Source organism: Brugia malayi (assembly GCF_000002995.4).
Source record: "Brugia malayi strain FR3 genome assembly, contig: Bm_v4_Chr2_contig_001, whole genome shotgun sequence".
Taxonomy (NCBI): domain Eukaryota; kingdom Metazoa; phylum Nematoda; class Chromadorea; order Rhabditida; family Onchocercidae; genus Brugia; species Brugia malayi.
Window position 1 is genome coordinate 7,183,550 of NW_025062476.1, and position 15,983 is coordinate 7,199,532.

The following is a 15,983-nucleotide window of genomic DNA, read 5'->3' on the forward strand; positions in this document are numbered from 1 at the left end:
TTTGTATTTTACGGTTCTTTTTTTCATTCATCCTCATCCTTTTTTTCTTTTTTATTTCCTTTTAATAGACGTATTATATTTTATAATTATAAGTTTTGTACAATTGTGACAAACTATAAATTCGGGCAAATTATATTTGATACTCATTCATTGTACCAATTTTCATTTTTTTTTTTGTTTAAACTTCTCTGCTCATTAATTAAATATTTTAAGCATCAAAAAATGTAATTTTTTTTTTTATCATTTTACAATTTTTTCAATCACTCAAAGTTATGCTCATCTTAACATTTTCAAAATAGTTCAATTTGATTTTTCGTTTGTAACAAATTAGCAAGTTCAGTGCTTTTTTCGCTTTTAAAATCTTGGGAAAAAATTTTTATATAAACAATTTTTTTAAGGTTAAGGATGCAATATTTGTAATATCAAATCAAGATTTAAAAAATTTTTCCAAATCTTACAATTTTAATTTACTAATAATTATTATTTATCTCTTCTTGATTAGAAATTGAGATATATCGATTAGTTAATACTAAATAGTTTTAAAAAATTAAGCTAATTAACAGAGTTATGACAGATATGCTTGTTCAAATAGTATCATAAACTTTAATTATCAATAGGTTTTTATTTTTATGTCATTATTGAATTGCATTTGCAATATTCTTTCTTTTTTCAATTGAATAATATGTGATTATTTTAGCAGTAAGTTAAATTTATATTTACTTTAGTTGTAATAAATTTTAAAAAATGCTTGAATTTTATAATTAATGAATAAATTATGAAATTAATGTAATATACAGTGCTTTTTTATTTTTTCTTTGAACTTGTTTTTTTCGTTTTAATTTGTTTCATATAATGCAAATGAGTATTTATGTTGAAAGGTAAATTGTATAATTTAACCAAATTTTCTCTTTTGCCTTTCTTTTCTACTAATTGGTTTCTCTCTCTCTCTTTCTCTCTGTCGCTTTCTTATCTTTTTATTGATATGTTTTATATTGTTTAAAAGAGTGAAAAAACAAATATGCAATTTTCGAAGTGTTTTTTTATTCATAATAAATGTTAAGCTAAAATATACAAACATAATATTTAATTAGTGAAATATTAATTTAATTACTATATTAAATTTCTCTTTTTTTTGCATTTTTTTCTATAATTTACGTTTTGTTGTGTTCAATGTGCAGTGAAATAGTAGTATTAAATAGTAGCAAAAATAATAAAAGCACATATAATCAAAAAGGGAAAGAAAAAAAGAAATTTCAATTTTTTTAAAAGAAAATTTTATAGGAGGCAAAATTATTGGATGAAAAGATTTCTCAATAAAAAAATTTGTGTAAATTTTACAATAAAAATGTTTATGAATGAATTCAAGAAGGTTGCTAAAGAAATAGAAAATATAGTCTATATGCAAAGTTATACTTTTATATTTATTTCAGAGTTGGTAATATAAGATTTTATAGTCTAAATGTAAAATAAAATGAAATTTTAACCTTATATTAGCATTTCTCTTTTTTTTATGAAAAAGAAATGGTATATTGTAGGGTTTCTTCCTTCGTTGTCAAATATTTTCATAACTAATTATTCTTCTAATTTGTACTTTCACATATATGTGCGAGTTAACAGCAAACAATCAATAATAAAAATAATAATAACAGTGACAATTATAATAAAAGTATGCAAACTATACTGTAATATATAATTTTTACACCTCTGTTTTTTATTAAAAATCAAAAAAGATTGTATCATTATATATGTTAAATCGAATAATGACATCATTTAACAAGTTACAAATGAAAATTACAGTAATTTAAATCCAAAATTGTCTCATTGCCTTATCTAAAAAAAGGAAAGAAAAACCATGGAATAATTTTATTATCAAGTGCAATTCATCTTGTAAATTCTTATCATATCAGTAAGTTTATTTACCATATATTATTTGTATTGTCTCACAGAGAATAATCAGAAATATGTAACATAAGAGACAAGTTTTTTTGCTCTTTGTGATCGTCGAATGTTATTGTCGTTTTCAATTTGTTGAAATGTCATATGATAAGCGCTATAACCGACACGTGGATTCCAAATTGGTGACTCCCAGATTGCTGATGAGCTGCGCGTTGCTGATAGCATCTTATCACCAAACATTTTTTGCATATCAGGCGGATGAATTTTACCAAATAGAGCATCAATATCATGGATGGACCATTTTTGTTGTTTGATAAGAATTTGTTGTAAATTTTGTTCTGCAATAAAAAATAAAAAAACTGATGATTTAAAAAATTTGGAACGGATTAAAAAAGTGTAATAAAAATTGTTAGGCATATTTATTAAATGAGGTGTTCAAATTAAAAGAGCAATGTAATATAAAATAATTAAGATTTTATTTATCAAATCATTTCAAAATTATTACATTTTAGATTTTTTTTTAAACTTACTCTTCTGTATCGTTTCTAAATACTATTAAAATTCTTAGTGATTAAATCCGTATTGCATTTGTCAAAAAAAAATTAATTTTTTTGTTTCATTTCTTTTTTTAAAATCTATTTTATTCTGTAAAAGTAACTTTTAGCCCAAAATGGGATTTTTCGGCTTGGCTTTTCAGTGTAATCAGTTGGATCACCAGATGATAAATTGTAAATTTCATCATTTTCCAAATCATTTTTTCTCTTAATTTGTGCTGAATGACATATTCTAAAAAGTATTTACATTCTTTGCAATATTTTCATACTACACACTGAAAAAATAAAATTTTTCATTTAAAAATTATTTAGAAATTTTATTTTATTTTTCAAACTTATGTTATTTTTATTAATATTACTAAATTAAACATTGGTAGAAATGATTGATTTACTTACGCAGTTTTAGATTTTTTCGTTATACCATTAGATGATTCATTTGCCGTTAGTATCGATTCTCTAATATAAAAATAAATAAAAAGAATTTAAAGTTAAAGAAGTAAATAAAAAAAGAAAAATTTTCACAAATTTGTGCATTGTAAAGTAAAACAGCATTTAACTTACAATAATAATAATAATAATAATAATAATAATAATAATAATAATAATAATAATAATAATAATAATAATAATAATAATAATAATAATAATAATAATAATAATAATAATAATAATAATTAATAATAATAATAATAATAATAATAATAATAATAATAATAACAATAATAAATAATAATAATAGAGTTTTGCAACAAAATTTACGCTATTTTATTGATTCAACAAATTAATTATTAATTCAACATAACTCTTGTCTTTCCAACTCATCTAACGTTTTTCGTCCTGGAAATCGTGTGCTTGTCACTTTTCCACGCTTCTCTTCAATACGTTTTACTTTATCATCATCATCATCATTATCATCATCTGCATGCATTGTTGTCGATTTTGACTGACATGATGATGATTTTAGATCCATTGACATTACACGCAAATCATCATTATTACGACTATTACTGTCATTATTATCATCGCTGCTGATAATATTTTGTTCACATTTTAAATCATGAATGAAATATGTTGATCGTTTTGTAATATCATTATGTATTGTGTTATCATCGCTATCAATTTTATCTCGATGAGTCGCATTTGTTGATCGTTGAGTGATATCAACACTTTTATCATCAGGACGTGTACGTTCCAAAATTGATGCCGTATTTAATGATGTTGATCTTTTTGATAATGAATTATTAGCATCAGTATCAACAGCATCTTTTTGACTTGTTGAATTTTCTGACGTGTGAACTCGCAACGTATCACGTGATTTTGATGCGTCTATACGCGAAATACCTGTATGTCTCTGTTTCGTATGTTTATCAGGACTGGAAATCGCAGTTAATGTGTCTGATGAATTATTCATTCTTGGTGTGTTGCAGTTAAATTTGGACGGAAATATTTCTTCCGTATTAGATTTTTTGGAAATAGCAGTTTCAAGTTCGGATAATATTGCTATTTCCGGACTGGATTTGATACAAGCAGTTTGATTAGCACCAGTTGTTGATAAATGCTTCTCATGAAAAGTGGCAGATAAGTAATCCTCATTATCATTATGAAGTGTAGTAGATAAATGATTGCTGTTATCATCATGAAATGCTTCCTGAAATTACATTACTAATTTTAAGTGATGAAATGTAGTTGTTATGGATATTAGATATTTTGTCAATTTTTATAACTAAAAAAAAATTTACTCCTAAGTTGTTTTACAAACAATCAAAAAAGCGGAGTAAATTTTAAGCTTTTTTGCTGATATGTTCTAAGGTATAATATATTTTTTTTGAAGTTTAACATAAATTTAAATACCTTGGATTTTTCAGAATTTATTTCAAAATGTTCAAAACTAACATAATTAATGGAAATTGTCACTTAACTTCTTTGTACCAGAATTTTTCTAATTTAGAAAAGTATTTAGATGAATAGTATTTTAGAAACATTTAATTAATCAAATTTAATTGAACATATAGTGCAGAATAATTTAAGTAAATGAAATTTATGATATAAGAATTTTGTTTATATTATATAATTGAAATTGCTAAAGGAAACTTTGTTTCATTTATTAATGTTATTTATTTATTATTATTACTATTGTTGTTGTTTCGCTGAATTGTGACAAGAAATAATTTATCACTTTTTTTTCGGCCTTCTTTGTCATTTTAATTCGTCGTTTTCGGCGCTCTTTCATAGCATTCATTGGTGCAATTTTTTCATTTTCCTATTTTGAAACTCTTTTTGTTAGTCATATAAAAGGAAATTTTTTCTTCATTTATGGAAAATGAATTATTATCAAAATCAGCATGTTAAATTTAAAGTAAAGCGATTGCATCGATTACTTATATCATATCATATCAATTAAATATACGATATGATGCTAATCACTTATGGATTTCTCTTCAGTTTTACAAATAGTAGCATAATTGAGGAAATTCTCCATTACCGTTCCTCTGCAACAAAGTCGCTTATCAATTGGCATTAAACCAAGAGCATTTCTCGTACGCTTAGCAACAGGTGTGCCAGGTAGGTCATGAACTTTGCGTCCTCTATTTGAAATGATTTTTATAGCCTTCAATGATTTTAAGACATATATCCATCAATAAATACATTAAAAAAAATAAATAAGCAGTGGCTATTTATTTTGTGCAAAAAAGAAAACAATAAACAAATTTTAATTAAATTTTTTTTTTTTTTTTTGGTACTTGTGTGGTACTAAACGTAAAATTATTGCATGAGTCTAAAGTTATGTGATATAAACGTAAAATTATTAGATAATATGAACCTAAAATTATGTGATATAAACGCAAAATTATTAGATAATATGAACCTAATATTATGTGACTCTCTGAAAAAATCTGAAAGTTCAAATATGCTGAAAAATTAGTTTGTGAGATAATTAACATTTTATTTAGTGAAATTAAAATAACGCATAGGAAAAGTTTTTGAAAAAACAATCTAAAATAATTTAATGCAAAATGAATGTGATAATTTACCCAGAAAATTCTTATCGGTGTAATCATTTCTAATAAATTACAATAAATTACAAAAGAAATTTTTATTCATATAATCGTATCTAATAAATATTAAGTAAAAGTTTAAGCAAATTTCTTCACAAAATTAATTATTACCTGCTGTTTAATTTTAATTGATGATTCATTTCGTTTTTCTTCGTCTTCTTTTTCAAGTTGTATTTTACGTTGCTTCACTCGACGATGACTATCTTCTCGTAATCTAATTTATTTACAACATTCTTTTCATCTTTTCCTTTTTTTACATATTTAAATAATTATAAAAAAATAAATTAAATAATTAGAAATAAATTCTTATTTTTTTTATTCATTTTTGTGAAATTTATAATTACTTTCGTGTTTTTTCAGCAACTGCTTCCAGTATTTGCCTTTTTTTACAAACTGCATTAGCTGTTCGTTTGGCGCAAAAATCACGAACACCTGTTGCTATCTATAGAGGAAATACATACTTTAGATGTCGAAGCATAATTAAAATTAGTATAACAAATGGATTAAAGTTAAACGAAATGAGTATTAAATAATCAAATGTTTAATTAACTAAGATATAACTAATTAATGATAGATATTAAAAATTATAGTATTGACAATTGATCTGAATTTTATATCACTAATTAATTAGCAGAAAAAAAAATATCATAAATTAATAATAGTTAAAAATAGTACTGCAGCTGATAGATGAGATGCATTATTAGTATGATTAATTTTGGATAATAATGAATTCATCCTTAAATATTTTGATAATAAATTAGATGGAAAATGTATCCTGTAAATAATTAATTTTTCATTTTCAAATGAAAATACTAATTTAAATTTCAAATTTGCTATGAAAAAAAAAAAAAAAAAAAAACTAACTCATATCTAACTTTAAGAATCTTTTTTTTTTTCAAAAGACAATAAAGATTTGCATCTGAAATATGAATAAAATTGTTCTAACAAATCTTTAAATTTTAAACAACATTATAAATTTATACTCTAATTCGGTTAATTTATTAATTGTGTCACATCTTTCATTTTTATCATTTTTCTCATTTTCATTCGCCATTTTGAGAAGAATACGAAAATCATTTGGCCAAGGATTAATTCGTGTTCGTATTCTTGGCACAACATAATCACTGCAACTTAGCCAAGATGATTTCTTACAGCGAAATTGATGATATTAATCACAATCTCATAAATTGTTAGCATTTTTTGTAAAAATTATGAGTATACATAATTGAATAATTAGTTAATTAATACAATTAATCAAATATGATTTGTACAATACTGTGTGTCAAAATTATGCAAAGCACTACATTTTTTGTTAACTTTTTTTAATTTCATTCTTAATATTCCGAAACAAAATTTTTTTTCACTTCGTTTCTTTTCTTCTACTCAAACTATTTCTGATCTATCTTGAATTCATTTTCCTTTTCATTCTTATCATTCCTCATTCTTGATGTCTAATATGATAAACACATACATTTAAAGCAAAGAGAAAAGAAACATATATTTTAAAAAAAACAATAGCATTTTTGAAAAAAAAAAAGAAAAAGCTAGGAAAAAAATCTTTTCAATTTTACCTTTCTCTTAAAATTTCTTCTGCTTTTTTTTGTTCATCAAAAATCCATTGTTGATATTCTGTTGCTCGTTGATTAAGCTTACAAATTATTCCATCATGCATTATGTGATTTGTTAAATTTGCAAAAATTTGACATAAACTTGATGGATTTTTTACTCTAATTTCACACGTATCACTTATTGGTGCCTTTTTATGACGTAAATTATACATCAATGCTATAATCGATCAAAATGAATGCAGCGTAATAAAAGTACAAAATGATATTTTGTTAAATATATAATATATTTTTAAACGTTGAAAATTTGCATAATTTAAAATAAAATAAAAAAAGAAATTTGCAAACGAAAATAATGGAATGGTTGTTTTTAATGTAAAAAAAAAAATTGTGTTTTACACGGCACACATTATACATTGTTTACGTTTCTTTTTTTTCTTTTATGCGCACGTATATATGACAAATATTACAAGAATAATAGATTATTACAATTTTAATATAATAAATATTTTTTAAGCAATAATTTTTTGAGAATTTTTAAGTAGTCATATATGTAAAAAGTCAACAATTTATGTAAAACTTTATCGGAAATAATTAACATTAAAATATGCAATACAAATTGGTTATAAAAAGGAAACAAGTAGGGACAGTTTACAGTAATATTATTAATTTATCAGAAGGATTGCTTATTTTTAGCGAATAATAAATTAAAAAACGGTGGTAATAATAATAATCATTAATAATACTACTAATAATAACAATAGCAATAATAATAATAATAGTAATGACAATAATAATAGCATTAATAATAATATTATTATTGTGCTTTAACGATGTTTTGGTTTGTTGTACGAGTAATACATGGTTTAAGAATTATTCCTGATAAATTACTGGTAGTAGTAACATTAACAATTGTTGCATTAACTGGTAATATAATTAATTGTTGATTAAAATCTGGAATACATCCATAATGAATATAGGAATTCTCATCGATCTGTTGAATATCTTCAATTAATTCAAGATGACAATCACATGACATATTTTCATATACTAGTTGACAATTCGCAAATGGTAGCTCGCGTTGACGTCTTCTATTTAGCTGCTCCGTTGTACATTGATTCCATGTGCTCCATGATATTTGCTTGCAATTTGTTAGATTAAACAAATATTTTAATAGATCCATATAATAAATATGTGTATCACTTATATCTTCAAGTTTCTTTTTAATAACGGCTAAACGACGATACGGAATATAGCAAAATAGTATCGATGCAATAAGCATTAAGAGTAAACCAATACAGCGTGAAATAAAAAATAAATTCATCGAAGTGTATTTTTAAATGATTTTTAAGCAAAAATGATGTTATTATGTATGCGAATCTTTTTTACTAGCTGATAAATTTGCATATTTCTGATAGGAATTAAATTACAATCATTTATTCATCATATTTATTATGTCCAGAAAGTAAATAAAAGCAGAAAATATTGCACTGAAATTTTTTTAGTGATTATTTGATAGCAATCATAAAGAATTATCGAGAAATTGTATTATCGGCAATTTTTGATTAATATTTCGTTATTTTTATGCATTTGAAATATAGGACGGAAAGTATTTATTTACATCAATTTATGTTTATTTAGTTAGTGAAATTAGTTCATCCATAAAATTACCGTTCAGGTCAAAGAAAGACCATAACTTTGAAATCAGACGGGATGAAAAGGCTAGTATACAAATATAAGTATGTCCGTATAAAGAGAGCTTATTCGCAACCATTGAAAGACATACACTTTACTTTTAAACAATATAAGCAATGATGACCACGGATGAATGAATCATTTATAAACAGTACATTCGTCAACATACTCAAACTGTGGGCAAATAGATAGCTAAAAAATTAAAATACGAAAACAAAAACATTGATAAAGGATGAAAAAAGGACCGTGAAAACAATAACAGAGGATTAAAAGTCAGTAAAATAAGACAATACCGACTAATAAGCGTTATCTTTTATTACTGCTTGACGCACCGAGACCTCTTAAGAATTAGGCAAGTACATAATTGAATCAAGTAATCAGATAATCAGAATATGAAATGAGAAACCACTTCTAGTTCCGTGTGGGATGATAATTAGGAATTTTTTCTTAACATGCAGAGGATCAAAACTAAAGATTCATTTCTGGATAGCACCTGAAGGAATGCTCCCATTTCAAATACAGTGATGATGCAAAAGAGCTTATATGAAGTGATAAGTAGGAATGGGTAATTCAATTTGTGACATGATAAGTTCACTTTCTAGTGATTTGTAATCTACCGGTTATCTCGACATTAAGAATTCTTTCCCGGATAGCACCTAAAGCTTTACTATTTTTTTTTTATTTACAACATTATTTATTTTCCATTAATTGGTCATATAGAAACCACCGATGATGGTAAAAACTACAAATACTATCTTGCTTTTATGAACATAAAAGGTTTACGGGAAAAACAAATCTGCTTATAAAAAAAAAAAAAAACAAAAAAATTTTTCAAGTGGTCTGCAAAAAGGAGCAACACTTACTTAGTCCTTGAAAAAACTGATACGAAAGCTGCTAAAGTCTACTAATTAAATAAATTTCGTTATAAGAATTAAAAAAGCATAAAATGCATGCTTTTCAAAGGCATCATATTAAAAAGAGCTTTAGAAATAAACCTAAAACTATTGAATTTCAAACCACATTAAATGAAAGAAACATGTGTATAAAAATTTCTAGCAAATTTTACACATACTGAATGCTGTATTACTGTTACTGATTTTAATTATATTGCTGTAACTACACCATTGCTAATGCAATAGGAGGCAGGTGAACATCCTAAATAAGAAATTTCATTAAACTTTGAGAAATGGAGACCTAATTCTAACATTACCGAATGCTGTCACTTCACTATATTCATTTCTCGTCCACAGTGATCTGCTCACGAACCGGCCATTTAATGTCAGCTAATGAACGGTTGAGATCATATGATTCTACCTGCAAATGATAGATTCATTCCATGAAAACAAATTTATGGAAACATCATCATAATTTGAAGTCAAAGAAAATAAGTTTACAAGAAAGTAGTACGTCACGTAAAAACGGATTAAACATGAATTGTAAAGGCTTCAGAACATTGAAATATTGCACCAGCATTCTATTTCATCAAACTTTTAACTTCAACCAAAAAGTATAAAAAGAGAAGATTTTTCTAACAATATACCACATTTTTCATTGGCACATCTGAGGTCCAAATTCGATGTGTATCTAAACTATATCCTTTTGATTCAACAAAGATCGTTACATTACGAAGCGGTTCGCTCATGCGAAATCTGAAATAACATTCGTTAAAGGTACTAATTGCGTTAAAAAGATAGGGATTGTTACATATGACCAATCAACTGGAGTCAACCTATAACATGATAAAACTATAGGACATGTTCTTACTGCATCCCACTCTCCATCTTAGGAGCCTTTAATCTTTTCAGACATAAAATGTGTGGTTTATACAATGAATGTTCTCAGTATAGTAAAGTTTATTTTCGGAAATTTTTGCCTTCGCAACTGCATTTTTCCATCCGGGAAACGAACTCGCACAACTGCAATATTTGTTTCATCTGCTGCCGGTTCCATTGGCAAACTTGCTGCTAATTCTTCCAAACGCTTTGTCTTGTCTTGTTCTTCTTTTGCTCGACGTTCTTCTTCAGCCCTACAATTTATCTTCATTTCAGTGCACCATTATTGACAGGAACAACATTTAAAAAACAGTGACATTAAATTTATTTCAATGTCTTTAACGAGAACAAATGAAACAACTTACTTCCGCTCATTTTTTTCACGTTCAAGTCTTTCCTGACGAGCTCTATCCTGTGCTAGCGACTGTTCATATTCTCTTGCTTGCTCCTCTCGTATTTTTTCCCTTAAAACAAAAATCAGATCCCTTTATAGAACATTAATTAGTGGTTATTTTAACGATCTTTATTCCATCGTCTTGTTTCAATTGCATAGGAAAAATTACATGTATATATACATGAGAAGAAGAGTGCTTCACCTTTCAAAGCGTTCTCTTTCTTCAGCAGCTTCAGCAGTTTTGATACGTTGATACTCCTCCAATCCTTCCATCAGTTTGTTCACTACTTGTTCCGGTCCATCGCACCCTACCAAGCAAATATATCTTTATACTCCAAATTATTGAAATTTCAAGGATATGAATGACTGAAGGACATTTATAAACTATGACATTTAAAGCATGTGACTTACCCCAAGCGACACTTATTGGTAAGATGACACTTTTTTCCTTGATAATAACCACTAGCAAGGGGAATCGTTCATCAGAAAATCTGAATAAAATATTTCACTTTATAACTAATTTATCCGTTTAAATTCAACCAGAGTCCATTTCAGCTAGAACTTATGATATCGTTTTAAATTTTCTCAACATTCAGGGCTATAATATCATGACAAGCTTAAAGCAAAGGCCAAATTGAACTTTTCCAGCGTTTGTCTTATGTCGCGGACGTTCAACACATCGATCCACTCAAACAATTTAAGCCTATTCTCCTTTTGTGTGATATCCCAAGGCCACGTTATAAACTGCCCTTTGAGAAGCGATGAAACCAATCCCGAACAAAGTACCTGAAAATAATACCCCATGAAATTCCACAGCATGAAATGACAAATGGAACAACTTTTCAGGAATCCAAAGCAAGCATGAGTAATCTGTTCAAGGAATAATATATTTTATGTCACAAAAAATGAGATATGAAAATGCACAGAACAATGGAAAGCACTTTTTTTATTAGAAATTTTTGTTAAAATGAACAACAAAAAAAAAAAAATAATAATAATAATAAAAATAAATAAAATAAAAAAGAACATTTTTCGCGAAAATGTTGCACGCAACGGCACGATCATTATGTAGATAAACGGCAAGTGGTCGACGCTCTGCAACTGGCCGCCCTGGTGCCTCCAGTGCTTCACGTAAAGCATCTTGCAAAGGACCAGAATAGAAAGGTGGGTGATTTCCACCGTACCTGTATATGCATTCATCAAGCATGAGTTCAGTTTCAGAAAAAATATTACATTAAATTTAGTTTACCTAATTCTGAAATCTATGATTTGCATTCTGCACTTTTTTAATGGTCATATCATATTGTAAGTACCACACTTCGCCAAACTCATCAACGCTGAATCTAGCAAATCTTATCTGTGTGATAAATTAAAAATATAAAAAATAAGTGCATAATAAACATAGTAACCAATTATTTCTGCATGTAATGCGATCTCATCTACATACCGCATGCAGACAGGAAGACTTTAACTTTATCGGTTAATCACTTCTTACAGCAGCAAAATTTATAATGAAGCAAATTACAGGGTATTAGTTAAAATGATAAAAACTTACCTAGCCTCAAAAACAGTTACAAAGTTATGCAACGCTTCATCAACGGAGGTGAAGTCAGAAGGCACTAATGGCACACGATCATCATGAAACGATGGCTTCTGAAAACAATTTTGCACTCATGAGTACAATAACTTCATGTCCAATAATAAATCTCTAATAATTCACCTTAACTATGTAAGTTAAATCTCTTAAAGGTTAATAAAATGTTCATGTAAGCTTGATATAGCTATTTCCAGCTAGTAGCTTAAATTTCCATAAATTCTAAACCCTTAACCGGACAGTTTTTGGCAATAATAAGTATGACTGAATACCTACCCTTGTTCACTATTTACGCATTAGTAAAAATATATCCAAATTACTAATCATATCTCGCAAGTTGAAATAAACAAAGATTTAACAACTCGTTTGAAATAATTATAAATTACCCCATCTTCTTCATTCGATTGTCCAAAAGAAGCAGCATCGTGATAAGCATCATCATCCTCATTAGCATCATTATCAGTAGAATCACTATTCTCTGCATCAACAAGAAATCTGCGCATGGTAGCAGTAGGCCAAACATCATGCTGCGCTTCATCAGTTAGACGTGAACGTGATCGCGTGACGCGAGAACTAGTGCCACTACCCGAAGATGACGCTGTTAGTAAGACTCGATGTTGTGAAGATTCCATGGCTTTTGAGTCTGCATATAGATATAAGTGAATACTTCTAAGTAAACCACTCAGTTGTTTAGTTTTCTGTTTTGTAATAGAGACCTGATAACAGTAACTGAAAAAGTATACTGTAACAATGACAACAACTTCCAAATCGTACGAACATTTAATGCATTTGCTTTACGCGCATAAGCATAAATCGCTAGAAAAAACGCAACTGCCTTTTTTCAACTATGATTACCAGCGATACTAGTACTAACGAAATTAAGACGTCATAGGTTCAACTTAGTTATTATTCCAAAAATAAATAAATAAAACCATTGTTATGAGGAGAAATTTGGTTTCTGCTTGATTTTTCTACTGACCCGCCAGCTATCAAACGTCCAAAACGAAAATCAGAATCTTCATCTTCATTATCCATTGCGCTATTTCTCGATCTATAAAATGCAGCTAAATTCAACAGTAAATTCTTACTAGATGATACTTTACCATTTTCAATCTACTTTGGACGAATAGTGCTACATACCATTCTCTGATCAGATCAAGTATAAAAAAAGTGATTTCCGAAAAATCACAGCAAATAACATGATACTACGGATAGTGAACAAACTTGCACGAAATTGTATATTAATACATATCAAGACCAATAAGTAACCTTACCGATCCTCAGGTTCTGTGATCCCTGCTTGTCGTAAGCTCTGGTTGTGATGTTCCACTATAAATGAATTATCAACTTCCATTTGATCTACATCATCACTATTACTACATAGTTGTGTTTCTATAGCCCTTGGCAAGTCCCAATTCAATGATGCCAGTGTTGCTAATGCCATTTGTTCATCTTGGATATTTGTGACTTCCTGAAATAGCTATTCCAATTCAAAATTCCATGAAATAAATTAAGTGACATAATAATATAACTTAACAGACATAATAATAATTATTATTGTTATCACTGTTATTATTATAACTATAATGATAAAAAATATTAGTTATAATCAAAACTGACCTGAAACTGACGCAGCATATTAGCTTGGTCGTTACTGAGTACATCAAAATCGTCCATTACTCCCTTAAAACTGCAATAAAAACTGAACCATAAACCTAATATCTGCAGAAGAAAAAAAACAAACCAATAAACAGCAAAATCAATAAAAAAAATAAACAACGTAAGACAGCCAATTCGAATATATCATTGGGAAATACATGCAAATTTTAGCATAAATTAATTTCCTCCAAGAATATTTACACAATTTAGATAAGCCAATTAATATTAAATTTAATAACAAGTACCTATCTATATATTCAATTAGAAGTAAATAAATACTAAAATAATTTCAAAAAAGTATGATATGAAAGAATGTAGAATGAATAAACGAAGTAATGGTGAACTGTACATTAATGCTCTGCTGTGAGTTTACATTTGGTAATGGATAACAGTTATTACTACTGATAATAAGAGAATTATTGTTCACTTTTCTGCTACTACCTAACATTCAAAATGAGTTATATTGAAAGAGCAATATATATATATATATATATATATATATATATATATATATATTAACGAAAATATCCAAAAAAAAAATGGAAATGAAAATATAATAAAGAATAATAAATGGAAAAAAAAATTGAAAGTAACAATAGCTACCTTCAAATATTTTCTTCAAACTGCAAACAAAAAAATTGAATTGTCAAAGGGTCAAAGTTCATCAAATCCACACCGATCGATTTGATTTAACCCATCATTTAGCAAAGATGCACACGTGCATATCCACTCACACATTCAGCTCTATGGCTATTGGGCGTTGTGCAAATACTATTATCTCACGTCACATATATATATACTATTCCCGGTTCATAAACATTTCATTTCATATATTTTTGTAAAATGAAGTATTCCCGGATAAGGATTCCGGAATAACTATTCCAGAAAGTAAGCGATCTTTCATATTTCAAAACTAAATTATAAAAAATTAAAAAAAAAATCAAAACTAAATTACAAGCTATCGTTGCTTCCAAAAAATTATCTCTGTCATTGCTATAATTCAATTTAAATATTCGTAAAATATTTCTAAAAATTATCTTACTAATAAAAGGTACAATTATCAAATATTCTATCACAAAGATCATCATTATCATAGTATGACAAAAAAAGAGATGTTAGTTGCAAATTTGTCAATTATAATTCAAACTATAATAGAACTTAATTCACATAAACATTCATAGACAAATAAAATTTTTGATGCTAAATATTGCAAAAAAAATAAATAGTTGAATTATCATATATATCATTATTAGATGATATGGAATTAAATAATTTAGTTAAACTTTTGGATGAAATATTTATAATTCAACCGTCGATTAGCATAATCAAGAAAAGATATTTGTTAAGATATAATTATTGTAAATAAAATTATTACATTGAATTTTTTTAATCGGTAATTAAAGAAATCAGTAATTTATACCAGAAATAATAAGACCGAAAAAAAATCGGAAATTGTATTAGATTATCGTAAAAAGAGAGAATGAAAAAAAATTTTTGAAATTTAATTTTACTATCGCATATAGAAGTTAAATGAACATTCATTCCGTTTATGTTATACTGATAAATATTATAAAGCAAAGAAATCGGCAATTATGTTAGAAATAATATTATCGTAAAAAGAGGGAATTTAAGCTATTCAATTACTTCATCATTATAAATTCCAATGATTTTTTTTTTTTTTTTTTTTTGGCGAATGATACGAATTTTTCATCATTTCATTCATATCAAATTAATCACTAATGAAATATATTAACTAAAGAAATATGAAATTGAAAGTAAATTAAATTCATTTTTTTTA

General features: G+C 26.8%; 2 protein-coding genes across 2 annotated transcripts; both read right to left on the reverse strand.

Moving 5' to 3' along the window:
- Positions 1-1,953: 1,953 nt before the first annotated feature.
- Bm9305 (uncharacterized protein) lies at positions 1,954-8,353 on the reverse strand (the record flags this gene model as incomplete). The annotated part of the gene is made up of 12 exons (XM_043078741.1): positions 1,954-2,234; positions 2,555-2,682; positions 2,847-2,906; positions 3,278-4,098; positions 4,627-4,710; positions 4,933-5,058; positions 5,618-5,720; positions 5,851-5,948; positions 6,182-6,281; positions 6,490-6,630; positions 7,078-7,291; positions 7,963-8,353. The coding sequence occupies 12 exons, from the start codon at positions 8,351-8,353 to the stop codon at positions 1,954-1,956; spliced, it is 2,547 nt and encodes an 848-aa protein (XP_042934675.1).
- A 1,646-nt stretch (positions 8,354-9,999) lies between these two features.
- Bm4194 (Uncharacterized protein) lies at positions 10,000-14,203 on the reverse strand (the record flags this gene model as incomplete). Its single annotated transcript, XM_001893320.1, has 13 exons — positions 10,000-10,080; positions 10,307-10,415; positions 10,649-10,792; positions 10,904-11,002; positions 11,135-11,240; positions 11,344-11,423; positions 11,573-11,718; positions 11,960-12,116; positions 12,488-12,585; positions 12,913-13,169; positions 13,459-13,577; positions 13,801-13,997; positions 14,147-14,203. 13 exons carry the CDS (start codon positions 14,201-14,203, stop codon positions 10,000-10,002), a joined length of 1,650 nt encoding a protein of 549 aa, XP_001893355.1.
- Positions 14,204-15,983: the final 1,780 nt, after the last annotated feature.